A 22,971-nucleotide genomic window follows, 5' to 3' on the forward strand; every position below is an offset into this window, starting at 1 on the left:
GTCGTCGCGCACGTCCGACATCTCACGAGCGACAGCAATTCACCGGCGGCATCACCCAGGCTCTTTCTGCAGAGATGGAGGTACCGGGCTTGGCGCACAGCATCACCAGTCCACTAAGTCCCTGCGAGGGGATGATCAAGGACCTGAGCTTGGACGCCATACAGCTGTGCGAACGAGATGGTAAGGGGGGGTTTGTCTGCTCTTCACTGGGGTGTTGACACATTTGCGCAGAATATCGGGGCATCGGGACCCATTTTTTAATTTCAGAGTCACTGCAGCGCATCCGACTGTTTGCCATCGCTTTTTTTTTTTTTTTTTTTTTTAGCTGCATGCTGTACCCTTATTGTGTGTTCGTAGGGGAATAGGGGTCCGGTCGCTCTGCCGGTTCCCCGGGTTGGACGGTGCGCTTGTGCGTGTGTGGAATCGCTGAGTGTCTTTACAGTGGCAACGTGCTTTTGTTCATTCATAGGAGAAAGGGTCTCCCCGCGCAGGGAAATGTATATCCCAGCGAACCGATCCCGCACAGGCGAGGAGGCGATGTCAAGTGTTGAATGAACCTTATTTCAGCACCACAGACATGGACAGAGGCCGGCAGCCACCCCGCCTATAACCGCTGCTGCTTTCTTTCTTTCTCTCCCTCTGAGGGAGCTGCCTTCATCAAGTCCACAGTGCATGACAGCCTATACAATTTTATGTTCAAAAAATGACTGTTTTTGACCCAATGTCCTATCCTCAACTCACAAAAACTCTGCCCCTGGGTTTAAATTTATAATTCATCAAGTCACCTACCTGCATTTATGCTGGATAGCCTGTGGCTGACTCCTCCTAATTCAAAAGTTTCCTGGATATTAACCATCGAAAAAGGAGTTGATGTAAATTTGATCAAAGGTTAGAAGGTAGCTGTGAGCCAGTTTCACAATGTCAAACTGGATAAGCAGTTTTTACATGAACAGGCTTAACCCTGACGCTAATATAACGGTGAGGAGGGGAAAAAAGCAAGTCATCATCAGGAGAGAATGAGAAGGCTCAAACATGGCTGCATCCACATGTGTGTGTGCACAGGCAGTGCAGCCCTACACACCCATCAGTGCAATTACAAACCATTGATTCCACATCTGAGTCGAGACTCATGGTGAGAGAGATCCCTTTTTAATTAAAATTGGAGATGAATTCACATCCGTGGCAATGAAATGAGACTGCGCCTTTTCATAGCTGAATGGATGTAATGGATTGGTTTTTCTTAGCTATGCCAGATTTTTTTGATCTGTGTTTGGATTGGCCGGTTAGGGCGGCAAAGGACCCCGTAGCATCCGATCACAGTGCAGTCATTGTACCACACTGCCTCATTTTCTCATCTGCCAGAGCTGCTCTTCATAATGGAATACAGCTGGATGCAGTTTATATCCTCTTAGCGCTTTGCTGCCCTCATTCTGATGCTGTAATTTTAATAATGGTATATAGGCTGGGGCTGGACTTCTCTAATCGACGCCTGTGCCAGTGCTGTGCCTCCTATGCTGCATGTTTACTGGTGAGCTTTTTGATAAACCTGACCTTTGCAGCCTAACAGCCACTCTCCTACGTGTCAAGTAGATTACCCAGTGTAAATAGTGTCTCTCCTTCCTTGTTACACCCACATACTCTCTGTTTATGGAGCAACACAGTCACAATGTCTACCTTCTCCTGGAACAACTGGTGGTTGTAGTACAGCCGAGTAGTTTCTAGAAACGTTAGTTCAGATACAGTGATTCATGTACTGCAAATGGTTTACTTGATATACTATCATCTGTGCAGTTTTAATATCATCACTGCACAATGCATGCTAATGCCATTATAATCTGCCCATACTGCCTCTTATAAATGCAAAAATTCACTCATGAATGTGGACAAGATACTTTTGAGCTTCATGGTGAAGGGTGAGTAGAGCAGAGGTGATCTGCTCTACTCAGACTGACCACTAAGATTTGGTTTTGACAGATGCACAATGAACACAAGAACATACTTGCACACTACGAATGTGAAATGCAGTCGATTAGAATACTCCTTCAGTAAACAGTGAGTGAAGCTTGCGATGTTAAATTCTGTTGAGAATCGTTTGTCGCGTTTGGATTACATTAGTGTTCCTATTATTTTGAACACCTCCTGAATATTGATGTAGCAGTTTCTCATTTAAGATGACCTCCGGAAATACCGTATGGTTTACACTTCCCCTGCCACACCCCATGTAGAAGACTGCATAGCCCACTTTCAGCTTTCTTGGAAACGGGCTGTTTTATTATCTGGTCAGTGCGTACATTCTTTCAAGGACCATATTTATTTCAGTTTCACATAGCTTTCTAAATTTATCTCCTAAATCCATTAATATTTAATTGCCAGCGTGAGAGGCTTATGTGCCTATGCTGACCCAGCAAATGGAAATGCATGCAGCTCCAATATTCTGTGGGAGAGAGCTCTCTGACACACAGTGGGGACTGTTTGAGCATTTCAATGCACAAAAGAAATAGTGGGACACAAGTTGTTTCTGTGCGCACCCTGTGTTAGAGGGAGTGTTACAGCCTTAATGGTTCATTTTAGCGATGGGGTTGTGACATGAATAAGTAGGGGGTAGGGAAAGTTTTCCTAAGAGTAATGAATGTTGGTGTGCGGAGGTCTGGGGACACAGAGAACTGCTTCACTTATGTTATACTGGATACAAATTTGTCACCAACCTCTGCAAGGCTGACTTGGGCCACCATTTTGATTTTATTTCCACAGTTACTGCGTACTTACAGGGGATAATGAAATACACACTACATGTCTCGCAAGACCTTTGTGCCTTGTCCGCTGACATAATTAAGTTGACTTGATGGATGAATGCCATTTATGCAACCAAGCACTCTGTCTGCACTCTGCGAAATCTCTCGGCCCAAAATACTGCTGCTCCAGCTGTGACACCCTTATTCTGGCTGTGTGTGTGTGTGTCTGTCTGTCCCCATGATGGATGGATGGATGGATGGATACATGGATGGATGGATGGATGGATAGATGGATAGATAGATAGATAGAAACCCATTCTGCTAAAGGTGCCTTAACATCAAGCAACTGTGTCAAATTGAAGAAAAGCGCTCTCAGCATTGAGCCTGCCAGTTACTAATCAACAATGGCGTGGTTTCCTCAAATGCAGTGCCACAAATCTTGAACAAAAGGCTTACTTTTCAATCCCTGCAAAACCCTAACCATAAAGCCTAGCCCTAACCACAGAGGAGCTGAGAAACACCATGAAAAGAAGTTTTGCAAGATTAAATAGGCAGTGGGAGAAACAATTATGCAGGGGCTGGGTTTTTTTTTTTTTTTTTTTGGTTTTTTTGGTTTGGTTTTTTTTTCACTGCTCCAAATGTGTTCATTTCAGAAATTGTCAAAAGATTTTTTGTGGCCATGCTAGCAATGTGCCAGACCAATGTTGGTCTGATGGTCAGTCCACCACTTTGCTCCTAACTGAAATATCTCAACAACTATTGGATGGATTGCCATGAAATTTGATATAGATATCCAATGTCCCAAGAGGAGAGCGCCACCATGGGGTTGACATTTGTGTGTTGTTTTGTGATATGTCTCGACTACACTTTGATGGTTTGCCATGAAATTTGGTAGAGATGTCCATGTTCCCCTCAGGATGAATTTTTTTTTTCTTTTTCCAATGCTTTTGTTCATGACCAAATACTTGTAAAATTAATGACATGGTAAATACTATCTGCTGACCATCAACATTTTAACATTGTCATTGTGAGTATTTTAGCATGCTGATGATAGCATTTAGCTCAAAGCTGTGTCGAAGTACAGCCTCACAGAGCTGCTAGCATGGCTGTAGACTCTTAGTATTGTATAGAATGCTAACTCCTGTGATAACTGTTACTCAGTGGACTTGAGTAGCGCTTATCCAATAAGATCCAACATGGTACAACAGCAGTCCGGCCTTATGATATACATCGTCTCAGTAAGCTGGCTATTTAGTTTGGCCAGAGTTCAATATGTGCAGTTGTGTGCCATGACTGTGCTGTCAAGAGGTAGCCTGAAGGTACAAATTATGCGGCCACTTATCAGCTGCATAATAGTCACTTGCAACTGTCTTTACTGTATTAAATAGTTAAGAACATCATTAGACATTGATTGCAGTGCTTCAAACAGTTTCAAGAATCCATGCTAATTTCCCTTCTGTATGTTTTTTTTAGTGCTTGGCTGCTGTTACATAAAATCCTTCTTTACAGAAAATAAAGACTTGCACTGTAAAAAAGTTGAGGGATTTTACAGCAGCCTGTTGTATGGGAATTCAAATTCTATGCAAATGAGAACTGATGACTCATTCTGGTTTTAGACAAGTTTAGAAAAACAGATCTGTCCTCTTCTCCACTGAAGTGTGTTAATCAAGCGTCTTTGCTAGGTATTTGTTAGGAGCATAGACTGGGTGACCCTGATGAACAGGGCATTGTTTACCTCACTCTGAGAGAAAGATGCTTTTTACATTGGCTGCTTCCCTCACTCCCAGCACGGTCTCAGTCTCAGTCTGGCCTGTGCATTGAGAGGAACAAAGGCGTGATTTTCAAAGGCCTGCAAGCATCAATGCCTGGTGAGTTTCTTTTGCATTGCTCGTGTCTACAGTTCAATTTTAGACCTAACACTGCAACTTAAAAAGTAGGAGGCTCGTCTGTCTAAGCTGAGTACCCACTTGTGCAGTCTGTGCTACTACCATCTGCCAATTCTTTTTCCACATCGTACACCTACCTGCAAATTGATTTTTCAACATTAACCTTGACTGAAAAATGACCTGTTGTGAAATTAGGAAGCATGGACCTTCAAATGGACCACCACTGTCTCACAAGGTGGATGGTTTTATCAGCATCTACCACTGTTGTGATGAGTACATTTACATTGTGTAGTTGGCCTGAATGGAAATCCAATCGCTTTCCTCTCGCCAGTAAGGAGCACTAACCAGTAATTCACAGCATCAAGCCAAGTGTGTCCGGAACAAATCCTACCACAGAGAGCCATTAGGATGGCCCTATGTATGCATGTTGACAAGATTTTCTATTGATCCTTCTGCATCTATTGCTATTCCACATTGGCATTTGACTGCACGCTGAGCAAAAGGGCAGTACATAATAAGTTTCATTTGTTAGGGTTCAGCAGATTCAACAGAGTAGGCTTTCCATCTCTTGAAATGCAGTGCTTGTAGTACTGCAGATATTTCTGTGTCCTGCATTTTGTTTCTCTGCTGAAGCATGTACAATGCTGTTATGTATCGAGTTGAATGTGCCCTTATCTCATTTTGAATCCTCTGTACATGTGTGCACAGCATGAGCGTCCTGTGCTCCTAAGCTCTTAAGCAAGGGCTCAAACACTGACTCATTTTGCTCAATCACGATTAGGCAAAAAAAATCCCTCACCCTCGACCTCGAGCATAGCATTACCAGAAATACATTACAGTATAATGACTTCCACGGTAAAGTTCTGGAAAAAATGAGCTTTGGCTAAAGTCGCAACCTGTATGCAAGTGCAAAGTAGGGAGAGCCAAGGTAAAAAAAACTAGCATATAAAGTTAAGACTCACTGAGGTTTGAGATGGTAAAAGGTTTTGCTCTCTCCCTTAATGCCTGACCTTCGCACCTCCATCTTTCATCCTGTGCTCTCAGACTCCCAGAAGACTCAGAGCAGAGCTTAGCAGCTGGATCTCACAAAGCCTGTGTGTTTATCAGCAGGCAAGGCTACCTGCTAAATATTATATTCATATTCAGATTCATATTCAGTGCGGCCAAGTTGCAGTTAATTTTATTTAATATTTTTGCTAATGACTTAAATAGCATGTCGACATACTGCTTAATTTATTTAATTCTTTAGCCAATATATTGTTTTCCTTTTTTAAAAAAAAATACAGAACAGTGAACAGTGGTGGCTGCAGGTCTCTGTCTGTCTCATCAGCAATTCTTTTGATTTCTGCCCAGTGAACTATATCCTTCAGAGCTAGTTTTCCCTGATAGCATCACTTTTAGCTTGACTGAGTCGCCTCAAGACTGTGATGTAGGCAGCATCTAAATGCACTTGGAAAGCCTTAGTGTGTCGGTGTAGTGCCTCCATTTGCAGGTTAATTAGAAGAGCATTGGCGTAAACAGCAGCTAAATCAGCGTTGTGGAGTCAGACGGAGCTGGGAGGGCAAAGGACTGCATGGGGTCTCCTTTCAGAGTGTTCGAAGGGAAACATCAGTGTTGACGTGAACATTTTGAAGGGGTGGAGGACAAGGAACTTACTCTGCTTCAGGCACAACACGGCAACCGTTAGCAGGCTTTTCATCTTTGGTGTTTGGTTTAGGTTCATGTTTACAGTCATATACTGCAAGGTAGTCTGAGTTATGAGGATTTGGGACAGAATGAGTAACTTGAAAGCTCATGTTTCATGATAAATGATCAGTGATGAATTGGCACAAAATCGCTGAGTGATTAATAATTCCTATAAAATGAGCAATAATGTCCACATTTAAACTAAAGTTGTACTATCTTTTTTTTTAGGCCTGTATTACTCAGCAATTTTATGTTGAGCCTGAACTTAGCTATTTTTGAAAACCTACAAGAGAAATCCTTGGCAATATTTCACCTCCTTTAGGTATATTTCATCTTTCCCTGAACCAGCCCTGTCTTTTTTTTTTTGGTGGAGGTCAAACAACAGAAAGTATCAGGTGGGATTACAGTGCTGAGATCACCATCCGGTCTGTGTTGACTCTGTGGAGCATTTTCTGACAGAGGTCTGCACCATCATGTCCCGTGCTGACCCTCTCGGTCTGAGCCAATCTTATCGGCTCAGTGGGGTTTAAGTATAATGAGAGGGTCGTTAAATGTGGACCAGCAGCAGGCTGAGGCGTTTCTTACTAATCAATGCAGAGAGGTATAGGAGTGCCCGCATGATGTCTGAGAACCAAGCATAGTGCAGTTAGGCTGAGGATGTAACTGCTGGCCTGCAAACTCAGGAATCCCCCACCCCCAGTGCCCCTAAAATACTGTTTCAGCCTTGTGCATTAAGTCCAGATAATTAACTCCTGTGTTTAAATACACTGTCTTACTGCAGGGTGAAGATTTACAACATTTACTTCCCAAAGATTTGTCTGTTCATCACTGAAAAGTCATCTTTCCACACTATATTCACAAATACACAACATATATTTACATTCAGTTCATTGTGAGCAGCAGTATTGTCCACGAATGTAACAATAGGAGGTCTTACTTTTTAGGTTAAAGATGATTATTTGCAGTAATCAGCTAGTCGTGATTAGGAACTAATGATTAGGACAAAAGTAAGTGGGGGGTCTGGTCTGGTCTGGTCTGGTCTGGTCTGGTGGTAAAGACCATATATTTGTCTCTTACGGATGTTATTTTAAGACGGTCATACTCTAAGTCATTATCTGAAAAAGAGCCAAACCCGGATAAAATTGCAAGGCATCTCTCAAGGGCAAGATACACATTGGGTGTAGGAATTACCCTCTGGTTGGCTATTTCCTACGATGAATCAATCTACAAATGCTCCAATGTCAGAGCACTGTGTGGAGGCGAGACAGGAGAGTTCACACAGCCCTATTATGGGATTACTCTTTTATCTCGCCCTCTCTCAGCTGATGAGCGGAGATGGATGTTCCATGCTCCGCTGCTTCCGCCGTTGTTTACCCTCTATAGAGTTATGTCGTTGTTGTGCATTACTCCCAAATTCCGCATTCTTGCATTTTACTCACTCTCGTGTTTAGACCCCAGAGCACGCACAGAAAACACATTGTTGCCATGCCAAGTGGGCGCCTCCGAGTGCGACGCAAAGTCTATATTCATCCTAATACTACAAAGCTCTCATTCAACCATTGACATTTTCATTGGCCTCGGTGTGCACTTTGGGTTGTACTCCTTTGCTACATGTTGTGTTACTTACAGGGACCTGACTAATGGATGAGGGAAAACAATGCTGCAGTGGCCTTTCCATCTAGGCAAAATGGGCTAGGAATGACGGGACAAAAAAAACTGTGAAATTGAAATTTTCCCGGTTTACCCAACTTAAACAAATGCCTTAAGTTCTCTGACTTTCAACAGTATTTTAAATGTCATTGTTGGAGGCTCGTTTGTTTTGCCTGCGATGTGGTAGCTGAGTTTTTTGGGGTTTTTTTTCCTACTGCTGATTATAAATGAATCCATCTCTGCCGAGAGGAGATGGGATTCAATCCCCAGCGTTTGAAATATTTAATGCCGTGTATGTTCTGGGAGCCAGTTAGGTGTTATATGTGTATTGAGGGATTGATGTGTTTCCATGGCAACATATATAGTAGTTTGCGACGCAGGCAGTCCTATGTGCGTGTGTGATATGGTGGATATACCGTACTACTGTGAGTGCTGTCTGTGGAATAATTATTGAGAAACTGTAGTAGTATGGAGGGTTTATAGTCAGTAAGAAAGAGAAGAGAACAAGAAAAATTCAGAGGTCTGAATAAAAGCTGGGCATTGATACAGGACTTAAAGGTACAGGTAGTACTACTGACTTAATGTGGTCTCAAATTTCTCCGATAATAAAAATGTGATTTACGATCACTGATCGATGTCTCATAACACTTAAGTCATTATGTGCAAAAATTCAAAACTGATATTGTATCAAATTTAAGTAAGTTCTTTTGGCCAAAATACTGCTCTGTGTTCCCAAAGGATTCCTACAGTAAATACGAACCATATGATTTTATTTTGGTGTATGTTGTTGTTCTGTTTATCGTTGATATAAGCCACTCGATCAACATAGCTTGTTGTTTTTTCAACTACACAGGGAGTAAATCCCAGGACGGGAGCATCTCTGAGATGGAGGAGCTACCGGTTCCTCAGAGCATCAAGATCAGCAACATCACCTGCGACTCTTTCAAGATCTGCTGGGACATGGAGCCGCGCAGCAAGGAGCGCATCACGCACTACTTCATTGACCTGAACAAAAAGGAGAACAAAAACTCAAACAAGTTCAAGCACAAGGTAACGCTCGAATCGGCGGAGAGATGACTCAGCAGAAGGCCTCTCGTTGAAGTCTCTCTGCTGCATTTCATAAAAAAGAAGGAATGCGTCATGAATAAGAGGTTTTTGTAATATGTGATTCAGTGTGTGAGAAAATTGAAAAATCACAATCAGCCTTGATAGCACAAACTAGGCAATGCACCAGAATAAATCCAGATAAATCATTAATACCCTTTACCCAATTATAAAAAATATGAATAATTCTCTCAAAATCATTCAGTCCCAAAACATTTATTTAATTTATTTAATTAACCAGGTAAAACTATCCATGAGATTAAATTCTTTTTTTCAGTAGGCACCTGGCCAAGAGGGCAGCAAAAAAAAAAAAAAAAAAAAAACTTGGTTACAAAAATAAATACAAACAACAGAACTACACTAAGACAACTGTCACATGTTACAAAATAGCAATAGTATGGACGACACCCAGTTAGGATGCATAAACATATATCAGTTTCCAAAACTATAAAAATAAAGTAAAACAATATATTTTGAAGCAAACTGACTTGATCACTCCTGACAATGTCAAGTCCTTCTGCACATTGTTCCAGGAGGAAGGGACAGTGCATTTAAAAGCTTATTTACCCAACTCCATCCTAACTCAGGGAACCGATAGCTGTAGAACACTATGTGAATCCAAGCCATATTGATTTTGATTTTAATGTACACAGTTGAACAGAACTAAACCATACTAGTACTTTAGTGACTTCAAATGAAATGTATGTCCCAAAACTTTTTTCAAATGAATTTTATCGTAAAATGTGTTTTTTAAATATATACTCTACGGTGTAATCTGATATACATATAATATTTTGGCAAGAAATGACAACTACGGTAAATGAACTGTTTGTAAGTTATGTGCATTTATAAGTAACGGAAACCACGTTTCTTATTACAATAAAAGGACGTCTTGTTCTCGATATACATAATCACCTTAGGCCACTTCATGGCCATAACCATTCTGCAATATCATATTAGTAATAAAGGTAGTTATTGGGATGCTATAAACATCTGGAGGTATGATTATCTTGGATGTTTGAAACATAAAATGATCGATTTGAAGCTTAAACACGTAACATAGGTACAGCATGTTTTACCCCAAGATAACCCTTCTTTTCATGCTTGAGGGAAAAACACTCATTTCAAGATGTTTTTTTTTGTTCAAAGACTCGACAGCGAGCCCTTGCTCCGAGCTCCAATAGGCCAATATCACTCACACAGCCCTCTCTGCCTGACAATGACTGCACCAGCAGCAGCAGGGAGACTGCAGCTCCTTCAGTGGATAGTCAGTGATCTGGTTTGGTAATCTCACAGTCTCCTTATATCGGCCTCCTTCCTTTTCTCCTTTCTTTCTCCTCTCTGATAACCACTGCATCTCTCTTACCCTTTGTTTGCTTACTCCCTCAAGCACATGAGCGTCCAGCCCTCCCCCCATTCCCCAATGTTCTCCTCCCTGCCCTTTCTTTTCAATCAGGCTCTCTGTGTTGGACCATCAACGGTCCTGGGACCTCTCTCCCACGCTTGGCTGTCAGGGCGTCATTCCACATGTTTTGGATCAGGATCTGTGTCCTCCAGGAGTCCCAGCCTCCTCCTTGTATCTCTCCTTCTTTGTTTTTGTTTCTTTCTCCTAGACGTGTAAATGATGTGCTTGGTTTTTTGCCTCTTGTATGTTTGTGTAATTTGTCCTCATGGTGGAGAGGTCTTCTGGCTCAGGTCCTACCTGTTGGCAGTTTCTGGAGGTTGCTCAGTGTCCTCCCTCATCATATTCTTCATTAATGTTTATAGTCTTTAATGTTGTTATAATGCTGAATGCCCATACTGTAAATCTACTTGGTTCCTCTATTCTGTACACACGACATCTATTGACATCTCTCCATCCTAGGGGAGGGATCCCTCCTTTGTTGCTCTTCCTGAGGTTTCTTCTATTTTTTTTCCCATTAAAGGATTTTTTCTGGGGGAGGGGGGTTTCCTTGTCCGATTCGAGGGTCTAAACACAGAGGGTGTCATAATGCCGTACCGATTCTTAAGGCCCTTTAGGCAAATTAGTAATTTGTGATATTTGGCTATATAAATAAAATTTAACTTGACTCTTTCTACTCTGTTTCAGCAGGCAACCCAGTACTAGTATTTTGATTTGGTGTGTAGCAACAGTGTTGGTGGATTAATGGGCTGACTCTGTTGCTAGGTAGGGGCTCCTGGTCCAATCAATGAGCTGCTAAGGCGGGGGGGGGGGTAGTGTACAAAATAGTGTACATACATAGGCAAAAGTGCAGTGACAGGTGTACAGTCAGCCACTTCTATGAAATGTGTGTATGTGTGTATTTACAAGCAGGTGTCTGCAAATTCCGGCATGCGGCTCAAAGAAGGCCATAAATGGAGTATCTCTCTCTGACTAATTCCTTCCTGTCATCATTCACCTCATTTTTCCATCCCTCCTCTCCGCCTGCACTCCCTCCCTCCCTCCCTCCCTCCCTCCAGGATGTTCCTACCAAGCTGGTGGCCAAGGCAGTGCCCCTGCCCATGACGGTTCGGGGCCACTGGTTCCTGAGCCCACGCACGGAGTACACTGTGGCCGTCCAGACTGCATCAAAACAGACTGACGGGGACTATGCCGTGTCCGAGTGGAGCGAGATCATCGAGTTCTGCACTGCTGGTGAGTAATACAGCTTACAGTGCCACGAGCACAACCATTTTCAGGATGTGTGACATCGGTGCTGCCTTTGATTTTGGCAGTGACCAACTGAAAGAGGACAATAGCGGATGGTGTTAAGGGAGTGGGATACAGTGGAGTTAAGGATAGAGCACAATACAGTATGAGGGTGACTATTAAATTAAGGCTAATTTATACTGAGTGGAGGGAAAGATGGATGGAGTGATGGAGGGGGGGGTGGTGAGGAAAGAGAAGGCTTAAAGGAGGGAGGGGAGCTGTGCTGTATATCTTTCTGATGCACAGGTCACTGAGTTCAACATTGCTGGCTTGAGGCTTAGAGTGTGGGAGGGGAGACGGCATGGAGACTGGAGCGTAGAATTTATCAAAGAGGGTGGGGAGGCTTGTCGTGGTTTAACACACACACACCACGTACTCGCAGCGTCTCTAGATCAATTCCAGCTTTGAGCTAAACGCTAATGTCAGCATGCTAACATGCTCACAACGGCAATACTAACATGCTGATGTTGAGCAGGCATGATATTTAACATATTCATCGTAGATTAGAGTGTTAGCATGCTAACATTTGCTAAAGTACAGTTGAGGCTGATGGGAATGTCTTCAGTTTGTAATAAACCAAAGTATTGAACAAATAGAAGTTTTGACGTGATGATGGAGCTGGATGAAAGGTTAAGGGGTCACCAAAGGTATTACAAGTCATCAGGTACCCTTCAGGATTGTCAGGACTGAATATCTGTACCAAATTTAATGGCAATCCATCCAAGAGATTTCAAGACATTTAACTCAAAGCCAAATATGTCACCCTGCTGCTGGCGCTAGAGGTAAAATCAGGAGATCACCTAAATTATTAGGATTCGTAATCTGGGGACCATGAATATTTGTACAAAATTCTTCTGTCTAGAAAAAAGTGGTTTACCCTGATGAAGGCATAGTAAGAGAAGTTGATGGAGAATCCCTAAAGGCAGACCATGTGTTTTGACAGCTACATTGCTGAATTACTTTTTCTTCAACATGCAGAGACTTGGAACCTGCTTAACTTTATAGTAATAATCTATCAAAATAAACAGTATGTCTTCATTCATTTTGGTTCATTTCAACTTTATTGTTGCATGAGAGTGCAGGGAATTTTCCTCTTTTACTTAAATCTTCCTTATTGGTTTGTTCAAGTGCTTGTGGCAAAATTAGGATGGGAGAAAATGCCTGCATCATTATGTTGTTTTTTTTTTGTTTTTTTTTTAAAATATGCTTTGGATAAACTCCACACCCATTTGGCAGAGTTTCTTACATGGTGGTGACTGAAAGTAGATTATATTACAGGACTGACTGAAAATGTTTTTGGCCTAAATGCTGAGTCACTTCAACCGATGAATATAGAGAAGTAAGGGAGGGAAGAATCTCGGGATCCTTGAGTGCACATGCACAGCTCACATTATGCATACACTCTCTCTTGTTCTTTATAATTAAAGAATTTAATGTCTGCTTAGGACAGTTGTAAATTTCCAATCCTCCTGATGACAGCATATTAATTGTCATGATGATTTGTGTTGTGTCTTTTTGCAGATTATTCCACCGTGCATCTAAACCAGCTGCTGGAGAAGGCAGAGGTCATCGCTGGCCGGATGCTGCGTTTCTCTGTATTCTACAGGAACCAGAATAAAGAGTATTTTGACCATGCCAGGTAGGGAAGTGATGACCATGTAGTTTTAGGTTAATGTGTTCCCCTCCAGAGAAAGTTGCATGTAGATTGGTTCTTCCAGTAACGTCCTCTGCACAAATGCTGTAGATCTGAGTAGTACAGAAAATACTGCCATTTTTTTCTTTGAAAAAGGGCCAAAGCCTCGTGCAATTCTGCCAGACAACAGCAGACAGTTGTTAAGGGATACGGGGGACAGAAAAGAAAAAAAAATCTTGTGGCAGAAAACAAGTCTGTTTTGGTGTTGGAGGAGAGTTTGACAGACAGAGGAGAGAAAGAATATTACTGGAGTAGCCTATTTTAGTTGTTTACTGAAATACTGTGCAGTCACAGTGTATACTTCTTCTTGGCTGTGTTGGTGTGAGTGCCAATTCTCCAACTTCCTGTCTAGTCCTCCTCCTGTAATGGTATTGTCTTTCCTCCTTATGTCTTCTCTCCATCCTCTCCCTCGGAGGAAAAGCTCACCGCCTAACAAAGCGCACAGTTTCTTTACTAAAGCCACAGCTTGTGAGCACTCTTTTGTTGGAGCTTTACAGCATGACGTCATTTGGAGAGTCTTCTCCCGTTTGCTGAGTTGAAGCTGCTACAGTGTACTGAAAGTGCTTCCGTCAAACTGCACCATCATGTGGGGAGTAACAGTACTGACAATGCCACTTGCTGAGGCCTCTGATCCTGTGACCTGGAGTGGGAGCTGAATAATCCCGTAATGCCCGCAAAGCCTCAATTATGGATATAATGACTAATGACTAAAGATTGATAGCAGTATAATTGCAATTCATAATTGACGCTTCGGAGCTCAGATTTACTCTGTGGGGAAGATATGCAGCTGCCGCAGAAGCATTCATTGCTTTGAATGTTAATTTGCTGTCTGAAAGCTGCTTTTGTTTTCTGGCAGTTTGTCATAATGATAAAGAAATGTGTAGTTTTTCACTGAAGCTATTTTCTCTCACGAGGTTTCTGTGAGACAAACTGGACTTGGCTAAAATGATTACAGCTCCAGATATATGGTGAATAGAATAGAATAGTGAAACTGCATCTGTATTCCATTCAGAGAGTTCCCTCTGTTTACTGCGTTGTGGGACTCAGGCTGCATCTTATACGTTCAGACAGCTTTTTCCCATCTGTCACACTGTCTCAGACACTATTCATGACATCTTAATGAAACTTGATAAAGTGATCAAATCAAATCAAGTTTACTAATATAGAACATTTAAAACAACCGTAGTTGTCCAAAGCGCTGTACACATTTTAGTTAAAGATACAACAATAGCATAGTGAGTAAAATTACATCAGTAGTAAAATCAAAAATAATAGAAAAAACAATGAATGGCAATGATAAGATACAAGGCTATATCAAATATGTGCAAAAATGTAACAGAAAACAGGATAAAACTTGTAAGATCAATTTATAAAATAAAGAAAATATAAAATACTAAAATACTAAGACCACTGAGAGCAACCAAAGGCCACTGAAAACATGTACGTCTTGAGTTTCGTCATAAAACTGTCATTGGAGGGGGAATGTTTGATTGAAAGCAGAAGGCTATTCCAAACTCGCCACTGCAAAGGCGCGATCTCCCTTACCCACTAGCCTCAATCACGGAACAGCTAAGAACCGTTGTTCTGCGGATCTAAGAGGCCTAGGGGTTAGGGTACGGGCAAGGAAGTCCTGCCTGTACTCTAACCGAAATGTACAGGGGTTCCAACCCATGTATCACAAAGGATTGGGGCAGTAGAGGGGGAGAACCTCGCAATCTTAACAGAGAAAAACCCGTTGGCTAAGTAGGAGGCAAACCACTTGAGGGCAGTGCCCTGGATGCCAACCTAGTCCTTGAGACGATTTAAAAGGATGCAGTGATCAACCGCGTCAAAAGCCACGCTGAGGTCTAAAAGAATTAAAATGGCACATTTACCACAGTCTAAAGACAGCAGTAGGTCATTGTAGACTTTGAGAAGAGCAGATTCTGTGGTATGCTGAGCCCTGAAGCCTGATTGTAATTGCTCCATGATGTTGTTACTGTCTAAATAAGAAATCTAAGAGATAGACAACTTTCTCCAGAACTTTGGACAGGAATGGGAGCTTGGAGATCGGACAGAAATTATTTAGGGTCTGATTTGTCAAAGTTAGGCTTTTTAATAAGAGATAGGAGTATTGCATGTTTAAAACAGAATGGGACAGTTCAATTTTCAAGACTGCTATCTATATTAAGGGAAATTGGGACAGACCCTACAGTGTGTAATACTTCCTTGAAGAAGTATGTAGGAACAATGTCCAGGGGGGCAGTAGGTGGACTTTGTGTGAGAGATTGTGTCATAAATGTGGGACAGAGACACAGACTGAAAGATGTTAAGGATGGTAGAGCGGGCAGACATCAGAGAGGAGTCGTAGGCGGTGGGTGAAATATTAGCTCATATGTGATTAATTTTTGTTGAGAAGCCAGACAGCCTTTCAGTATCTCAAATGAAACCTGTAGCTTATCTTTGTTCCATTTATGTTCGGCCTTTCTACATAGTCACCTAAGAGCAGGGGTGTTGGCTGAGTTTTGGCTCTGGATTTTCTGACTATCAGAGGAGCAACAGAATCCAAGATGTCTGAAAATTGAATTAAACTTTTTGATTAATTGGTCTGTGGGGCTGGGCCTTAATACTACTGAGTATACAGGAGGCTCTGTAGGCATCTGAGATGCTACTGCTTTCCTGTAATTCTGAAATTACTTTGATTGGCTGAGGGGGAGAATAAAAACCGTAGATTAAAAAAAGGTGCAGTTTCATTACTGATTGGCCCTAAAGGGAAATGTTTGATGCATGGTTGCTGTTTTTTCACAGCCCATTTCATTCTCTTTTATTCAAACTCCAGGGAGGTACAGGGGAACCAAATGCTGCCATCAGTGAAGGACAACAGCGGTAGCCATGGCTCACCAATCAGTGGCAAGCTGGAGGGCATTTTCTTCAGCTGCAACACAGAGTTCAACACAGGCAAGCCTCCGCAGGACTCCCCTTATGGCCGCCACCGCTTTGAGGTTCAAGCTAACACATTCTTCAACCCTGACACCAACCTGTACTTTGGAGACTTCTACTGCATGTATACGGCGTACCACTATGTTATTCTGGTCCTGGCGCCAAAGGGCTCCAGAGGTGACGAGTTCTGTAAGCAGCGGCTTCCTGCACTCGACATCAGCAACAACCGCTTCCTTACCTGCAAGCAGGATGAAGAAGGTGATGGCGGTCTGGTGTTTCATCACGCCCAGGACGTCATCCTGGAGGTGATCTACACGGAGCCTGTAGACCTGGCGTTGGGCACGGTGGCTGAGATCAGTGGGCACCAGCTCATGAGTCTGTCCACAGTAAATGCTAAGAAGGACCCCAGCTGCAAGACCTGCAACATCAGTGTGGGACGCTAAGAAACAGCAAATTGAGGGGAGAGGAAGGGAAGGACTAGAGGTGACTGACCTCTATACACACAGGAAGTCCACATGTACTGATGAAGCAGACCAACACATGCATGAAGCAGCAGATTTAGTAGGCTCCAAGACATGCACAGCAACATATCTCTGACGCACGCTCTGTACTCTCAAGAGACCAACATTCCCAAAGAAGAGTGGAGAAAAATAGAGGAAGGTACACTCACTGACACCTGCACCGTTGTCTCCTCATCTTAAAGGGGTTACCCTAAATGTTGAAAATATACATTAAAACATACCTAGAGATATCCACATAAGGAACCGCCAGCTGAGAAATCTAGACCTGGGACACCAAGAGCAAAGATTCATCCATCCATCCTGCAAGTCAACACTGGCGTACTGACCAAACCCTTTAACTGTACTAAAAAAACACGGGCTGCTTCTATTCAATTTTCCTGTTGTTTATTTTAATCTGTTGTTCCACATTTTATTAATGAGCTTTGCCTTTTTATTATTGATATGCTGTTGATCGAGTGTCCACTATGTGTGTGGATAAGCATTTTGTTGTTTCCAACAACTTTGACTGTTTGTCTTTCTAAAAATGTTTTGTTCTCATTCCACAGTAGAGGAAAAATCAGACTTCTTTTTACTTCCTACTAATGGCATGGACTGGTACTACAATTTTCTAGGGCTGCAGCATCCTTAGTCATCTTTCTTTATACCAAAGGTATTAAAAACCAGACATGAAACCGCTGTGGAAATTTAACAGTACTAATGCAACAACCTCTAAGATTAGGACTCACTAAGTCTCTGACGACCGAGTGTGAACTACTCATTAACTTGTTAACCTTTAAAAAAAAAAAAAAAAAAAAAAAAAAAAAGCATGATGCAGTTCTGAGCAGCATGAGTATGAAAGCTGTCAGTACCTCTACCATAGCAACCTTTTCTGCAACATTCGCTCTTATTTATTGTAGTCAGTGGAACGAAAGAAAGTAGAACCATAAACTGTGTTTAGTAGAATAAATGTGAAAAAATATTTATTTTTATTGATACATTCATATATATATATATATACACATATATATGTGTGTGTGTATATATATATATATATATATACATATATATATATAAAATTATATAAACCAGAAGTGCACAATGTCAAAAGCTCTGATCATTGTCAACAACAGCATTTAGGGGGAATTAACTTAATATAGGCAAAATGGGGAATAAAGACAAATTTGACAGCAGATATAACTTGCACTACGATGCCAAGGTTCACCAACATTCACATATTTTCCAAGGGGAACATGTAAATTGAATGGTCACAATTTAAAGCAACTATGAAATTCTTAATGTATATCATAGCACAATGCAGGACTAAAAAACTGACATGCACAAACACTACAGGATTGTCTCACTGATTGCATTTAAGCTTTTTTGCCAAAAAAGCACTTTTTAAAAATGCAGTTTCCAAAAATAGTGTTTTGGCAAGGAAAAAAAGCAAAGTGCCATAATATACGCACAGTAATCCTAAAATTACTAATATGTAACTATCATCAAGTTGTTACAGCTCTTCATCTTTGACACAGATTAGTGCTATATAACATACACTTGCTACATCAAGTTTATAGTAAGGTTCGTCATGAATGACAAGGGATGTGTTTTTGGGACTAAAAAAACTCTGCAGTTGCCCAGCATTTCAGTCAGATGGTCACCGATTTCCATCACTGTTTTCCTCATGTAAAGTGCATCAACATAATGAGCATGGCATAAAAAAAACGACCAGACCCACTGGCTTCTCAACCTGATTTTTCGGATATGATCGAGTGCTGTTAAGTTAGATAAAGTCCCACTGTGAGTTCACTCAACTGGTCTTGGTTGAGTCCTGTTGTTTACTGAGCAGGGCCTCAAGTAGACGGAGCTTCGCTTTGAGGTTCTTATACTGGCAGTACTCCTCTGCCATTGATCCACGTTCCTCCTTCTGACAAGCCCTGTTAAAAATGCACAGAAGGAAGAAGATGGAAACAAAAGGCAAAACATTTTTTTGTAGTTTCCAAACAAAATGCAGCAGCTTCCATAATGGTTGATAGTCCCTATGTTGCCTTACTCAGATAGCTTTGTACAGTGTGTATTGTAATCAAAAACTTACTGTATTTACTTTGGATGACTAACATGAACAGGAAGAAGGATGTGTACAGTTCAGAGCAAACGTCTTCTATATCTTCGTCTCTTTCCCGAGCTCTCTGTGCTGTATTAACGTTACGTGCGTGTGCATTACACTGTCGTACCATTACGATGGGATTTTTTTTGTTGATGTTTTTTCTTTGTTTTTCACAAGGCATTGTTAAAACCACATGTCCCAAGTTTATTAAAAGATAAAATAAAATTCAAAAGCCAAGTAGTTTGGATGTGCTGTGTATGTCATTTGCGTGTATAACCTCTACCTGCCAGTCTGTGTGTAGAAATGGTCCTCAAACTCTCTGAGTACTTGGTGAAGCCTCCGCTTCTCTGATCGAGCCATCCTGAGTTGATCCAGTAATTCTGGTCTGTATAAAGAAAAAAATCAAACAATTTCTTAGATCTTTTGAATTGTCTATTAATCTGTGAACTTAAATTGACTGTAACCATGAATACAAACAGGTTACAGCAAAAGAAATGTGAACTTCCAGATATTCTTTTAATCTCTACTTGCTAATATGAGTTTCCTATAATTCCTAGTAATGATAAAGGATGCAGTACTATAATTGGTACAAAAACGACAAGATCATTCGATTCAACAGCTAATTCTGAGTGGTAAAATCAATGGAAAATCACACACACACACTGTACTGAGCTGTTGATGCTACACAGGCGCACAACCATACCTGGAAGCTTCATGAAATGTTGACATGGTGATGATCTGTGGCTGGAGACCCTTCACCTCCTCCAGCGGGGACACCAGAGGTGTTTCAGACATTTCCAGGGAAGGCAGATTCAGTAACTCGTCTGAGGACACACACCTGGGAGGTTTCAGCCAAAATGGCTGCTGCCTGGGGCTTTGCTGTTTGGGACGCCCTTCATCAGAGCCTTCCTCTTCTTCCTATGTGCACACACACAGAGGGATCGCTTTTCTGTCAAAGTTAACATTTGAAAAAAAAAGATGAAGTGAACCATTCAAGAGCAAAGGGAGGGCGATCCTTGTCAAGCCATTATAGAAGTGAATACAGTTTGTCTTTACCAGCTCCATTTAGACTATGGTGAACTAGTCATGGTATGGGATGATTTGTATTTCAGGTAATTAGCTATTAGGTCAAAGAACAGCAAGATTGGAAAATGATGAGTGACAGCAACTCACCTTGAATATAACTTGCAGCATTATCTATCCTGCGATCATTTATTTTGCTGAATGAACTGAAGCGGTTCACAATAGTTTGATGTAGCTTTTATATCTAGCCGTTAGATGGCAGTAGTGTGACAATCTTCGACAATGGCCTCAGAAGCCATGGTCAGTTTCATCTTCAAGAGTGAAATACAGAGAGTTTGTGTAGCTCTTGAGATCTCCTCCCTCTCTACAAGATAACACTCTCTTATTCAAAATTCAGCATTCAGTATGAGATTGTTACTCACTATGGTCGTTATGACTGTTGAGGCAGCAGAAAAAAGCAGCAGCTGCTTGAGAAGACGGTACCGATCGTAGAAAGGTTTCATCAGAGTCCGCTCCTGCCTGGTACTCTGAGGACATACAGATAAAATAAACAGAAACCACTTTGTTACAAGTGGTAATATACAAATAGGAAGAAAGAGAAACCAATGATGTCAGGACAGATAGAAGAGAATGGAACTGCTCAAGCAGAGCCATTGAGTGAGAAATAAGAGCTAAACACATAAGAAAGTCATCAAGGCTGGTCTTACTGGTCGTCCGTGCAAACTCTCAAAGTAGAGCAAACACTTTTGCATGCTGGTCTTCTCCATAGTCATCTGGTAATGGGTCATCTCCTGCACATGCAGCCACAGGGAAAATTGTTAACAGACAATCAGCCTGGTCAACAAATTTGACAGATGATTGTAAACCTCTGTTTCGGTGTTTACTATAGCAAGTGAATAGGCATATGAGATTTTCTGTACTTCATTTATCCAGGGTCAGTAACACACAGATTCTTCATTCCAGCCCAGGAAATCTGACCGCCAAACTGAAATAACAACATTTATGTGTGTGTGGTGAAGACACCTCTGCAATATCAACCTTAATGCTGTCAGGCAGGCCCAGCTCTCGACGTCTTTCCTTCAGTCTGTTGGTTATAATGTTGACTGTCTCCTCCACATTTGGCTTGGTGTTGCTGTTGTTGTTAAGTTGTTGTAGCTCAGTTCCTGTTAGTGCTGCCTCCCTCTGGTCTATGTTGCTCCTGCATGTTTCGGCCGATGGGTTAAAACCCCGCTGACCTCTCAGCCCCCCTTCTTCTAATTGTCTCAGCTTTAGCTCTGAAAGAAGGGCAATAGTTCAGAAAAACATGGCGACATGAAAACAAGGACCCTGTAAATCTAAAATGTGGACTTTGTTTCTCTGGAAAACAACGAAATGCATTTTCCATGTTTACATTTCCAAAGTGGCTTTCATCCAGTTACTGATACAAGTTTCCTTGACGATGAATTGTGTACATGTTGACATTGTTGCAATCATTTGGTGATTGCTACTTTATACTTCTGCTCCACTACATTTCAAAGGCAAATATTGTACTTTTTACTCCACTACATGTATCGATAGGTACAGATCCTTTTCAGATTAAGATATTACATAAAAAGCACATGATGAGCTTATTAAAATAAAGTACATTGTCAGGGATTAAAGCAGTAGTTCCCAACCATTCCGCTTGTGACCCTTTCCAAAAAAGAAGTGTCTTGTCACATCACAGATGTCTGAGTTGTTAACAGTTCCACCAAAGAGTGAATTCCCCTCTAAACCTCTGGTTTTATTTAAACCACCTGAGATGTTTTTTATTTTACAAAAAGCAAAGATCAGAGAATATCCCAAAAATGAATGCATTAGTATGTATATAAACTTTATTTTTTCTTCTTTCCTAGACCATTAATCATCTAACAACCCCTCAGATTTATCTTGTGACCCTTTGAAAGGTCCAGACAACTGGGTTGGAAACCACTTAACTAACGTAACTGTATATAGAATAGTTACAACTAACTCCACCTGGACCAGCTACAACAGAGAAATGGTACTTACTCACTGATGCATCATTATGAACAATCTAATATGTCAGTCACAGGGGGCACTTTTCTATAGAATTAGTATTTTTACTTTTGATAATTTGAGTGCATTTAGCTGATAATACCTTAGTACCTTTTTTTAAGTAGGATTTTAAATGCAGGCCTTTTAGTTGTGATTGAGTATTTTTACATTGTTGAATATTTCTTCCACCACTGCAATCATTCATTCATGTGTTTGACTATGTATTTATGGTTACGTAACTGACCTTTAAGCTGCTTGCGACTCTTGATGAGCTCCTTCATTAGTCTGGCAACCTCTGGATGGGCTGTCTTGTCATTATGGGCCGGCTGAAAAACAATAACAACAAATCTCATCATAAATAGAACAGGGGCTGTCTGTTGCACTGATAACCTGGAGTGGGTCTTGTTACTTTACTTGGTCCCTTGTTCCAGGTCAAGTCAGTTTCCTGGATTACCAATATCCTGTGTGCTGCAGTAGCCCTATCAACCAATTGACTGAGGATCCATTGTGTAAAAAACTGTAATTTTTCCAATGTACCAGCAGAGGGAGTAATTCGCCCTAGAATGATGTTTGTGGTTATCATCAGCAGAATGAGTTTAAAACTAAAAAATCACTAACACACACAGTCAGGCATACACTCAAAAAAACAAGAAAAATCAAACTCTTCCATGACTCTGAGAGCACTACTTATTTGTTTTAGAGAAAGGCAACACTGAGTTTTACACTCTAAGGAAATAACTTCCAATCTAATCATGACTCAAGAGAATCCTGCTGTGCAAGCAGTTCTGATTTCCTTCCTCACCTTATAGTGCTTCTCCTGTTCAAAGCGCTCCTCGAAATGCCTGATCCTTTTCCTTAGGGTGTGGATGTGTCTGTTGAGCATTGAAATGGAGACAGAGCCCTCATCTGACTCTGTATGGACGCTGCATCGAGCCCTGAAGACAGAAAAAT

The 22,971-nt window shown here is 41.4% G+C and overlaps 2 protein-coding genes across 5 annotated transcripts in view; one reads left to right on the plus strand and one right to left on the minus strand.

The window, feature by feature from the left end:
* Positions 1-17,599, plus strand: phyhiplb (phytanoyl-CoA 2-hydroxylase interacting protein-like b). The gene is made up of 5 exons (XM_040140134.1): positions 1-180; positions 8,808-9,004; positions 11,519-11,693; positions 13,269-13,386; positions 16,259-17,599. Exons 1-5 carry the CDS (start codon positions 75-77, stop codon positions 16,800-16,802), a joined length of 1,140 nt encoding a protein of 379 aa, XP_039996068.1. The 5' UTR covers positions 1-74; the 3' UTR covers positions 16,803-17,599.
* LOC120796935 (protein FAM13A-like) overlaps positions 17,034-22,971 on the minus strand; it is a 20,798-nt gene continuing 14,860 nt past the window's right edge. For 3 of the 4 annotated variants that reach the window (XM_040140132.1, XM_040140133.1, XM_040140129.1), the window contains exons 14-21: positions 22,823-22,955; positions 22,265-22,346; positions 21,025-21,260; positions 20,694-20,777; positions 20,409-20,513; positions 19,667-19,881; positions 19,247-19,348; positions 17,950-18,793 (exon numbers count right to left, since the gene is read on the minus strand). In XM_040140132.1, the coding sequence (XP_039996066.1) occupies positions 18,667-18,793; positions 19,247-19,348; positions 19,667-19,881; positions 20,409-20,513; positions 20,694-20,777; positions 21,025-21,260; positions 22,265-22,346; positions 22,823-22,955 (1,084 nt within the window). In that variant the 3' untranslated portion in view covers positions 17,950-18,666. Of the gene's footprint in view, positions 17,071-17,949; positions 18,794-19,246; positions 19,349-19,666; positions 19,882-20,408; positions 20,514-20,693; positions 20,778-21,024; positions 21,261-22,264; positions 22,347-22,822; positions 22,956-22,971 lie in introns of those variants that run through there. The other variant, XM_040140130.1, reaches the window with a different exon arrangement.

Source organism: Xiphias gladius, chromosome 11, assembly GCF_016859285.1.
Source record: "Xiphias gladius isolate SHS-SW01 ecotype Sanya breed wild chromosome 11, ASM1685928v1, whole genome shotgun sequence".
Taxonomy (NCBI): Eukaryota; Metazoa; Chordata; class Actinopteri; order Istiophoriformes; family Xiphiidae; genus Xiphias; species Xiphias gladius.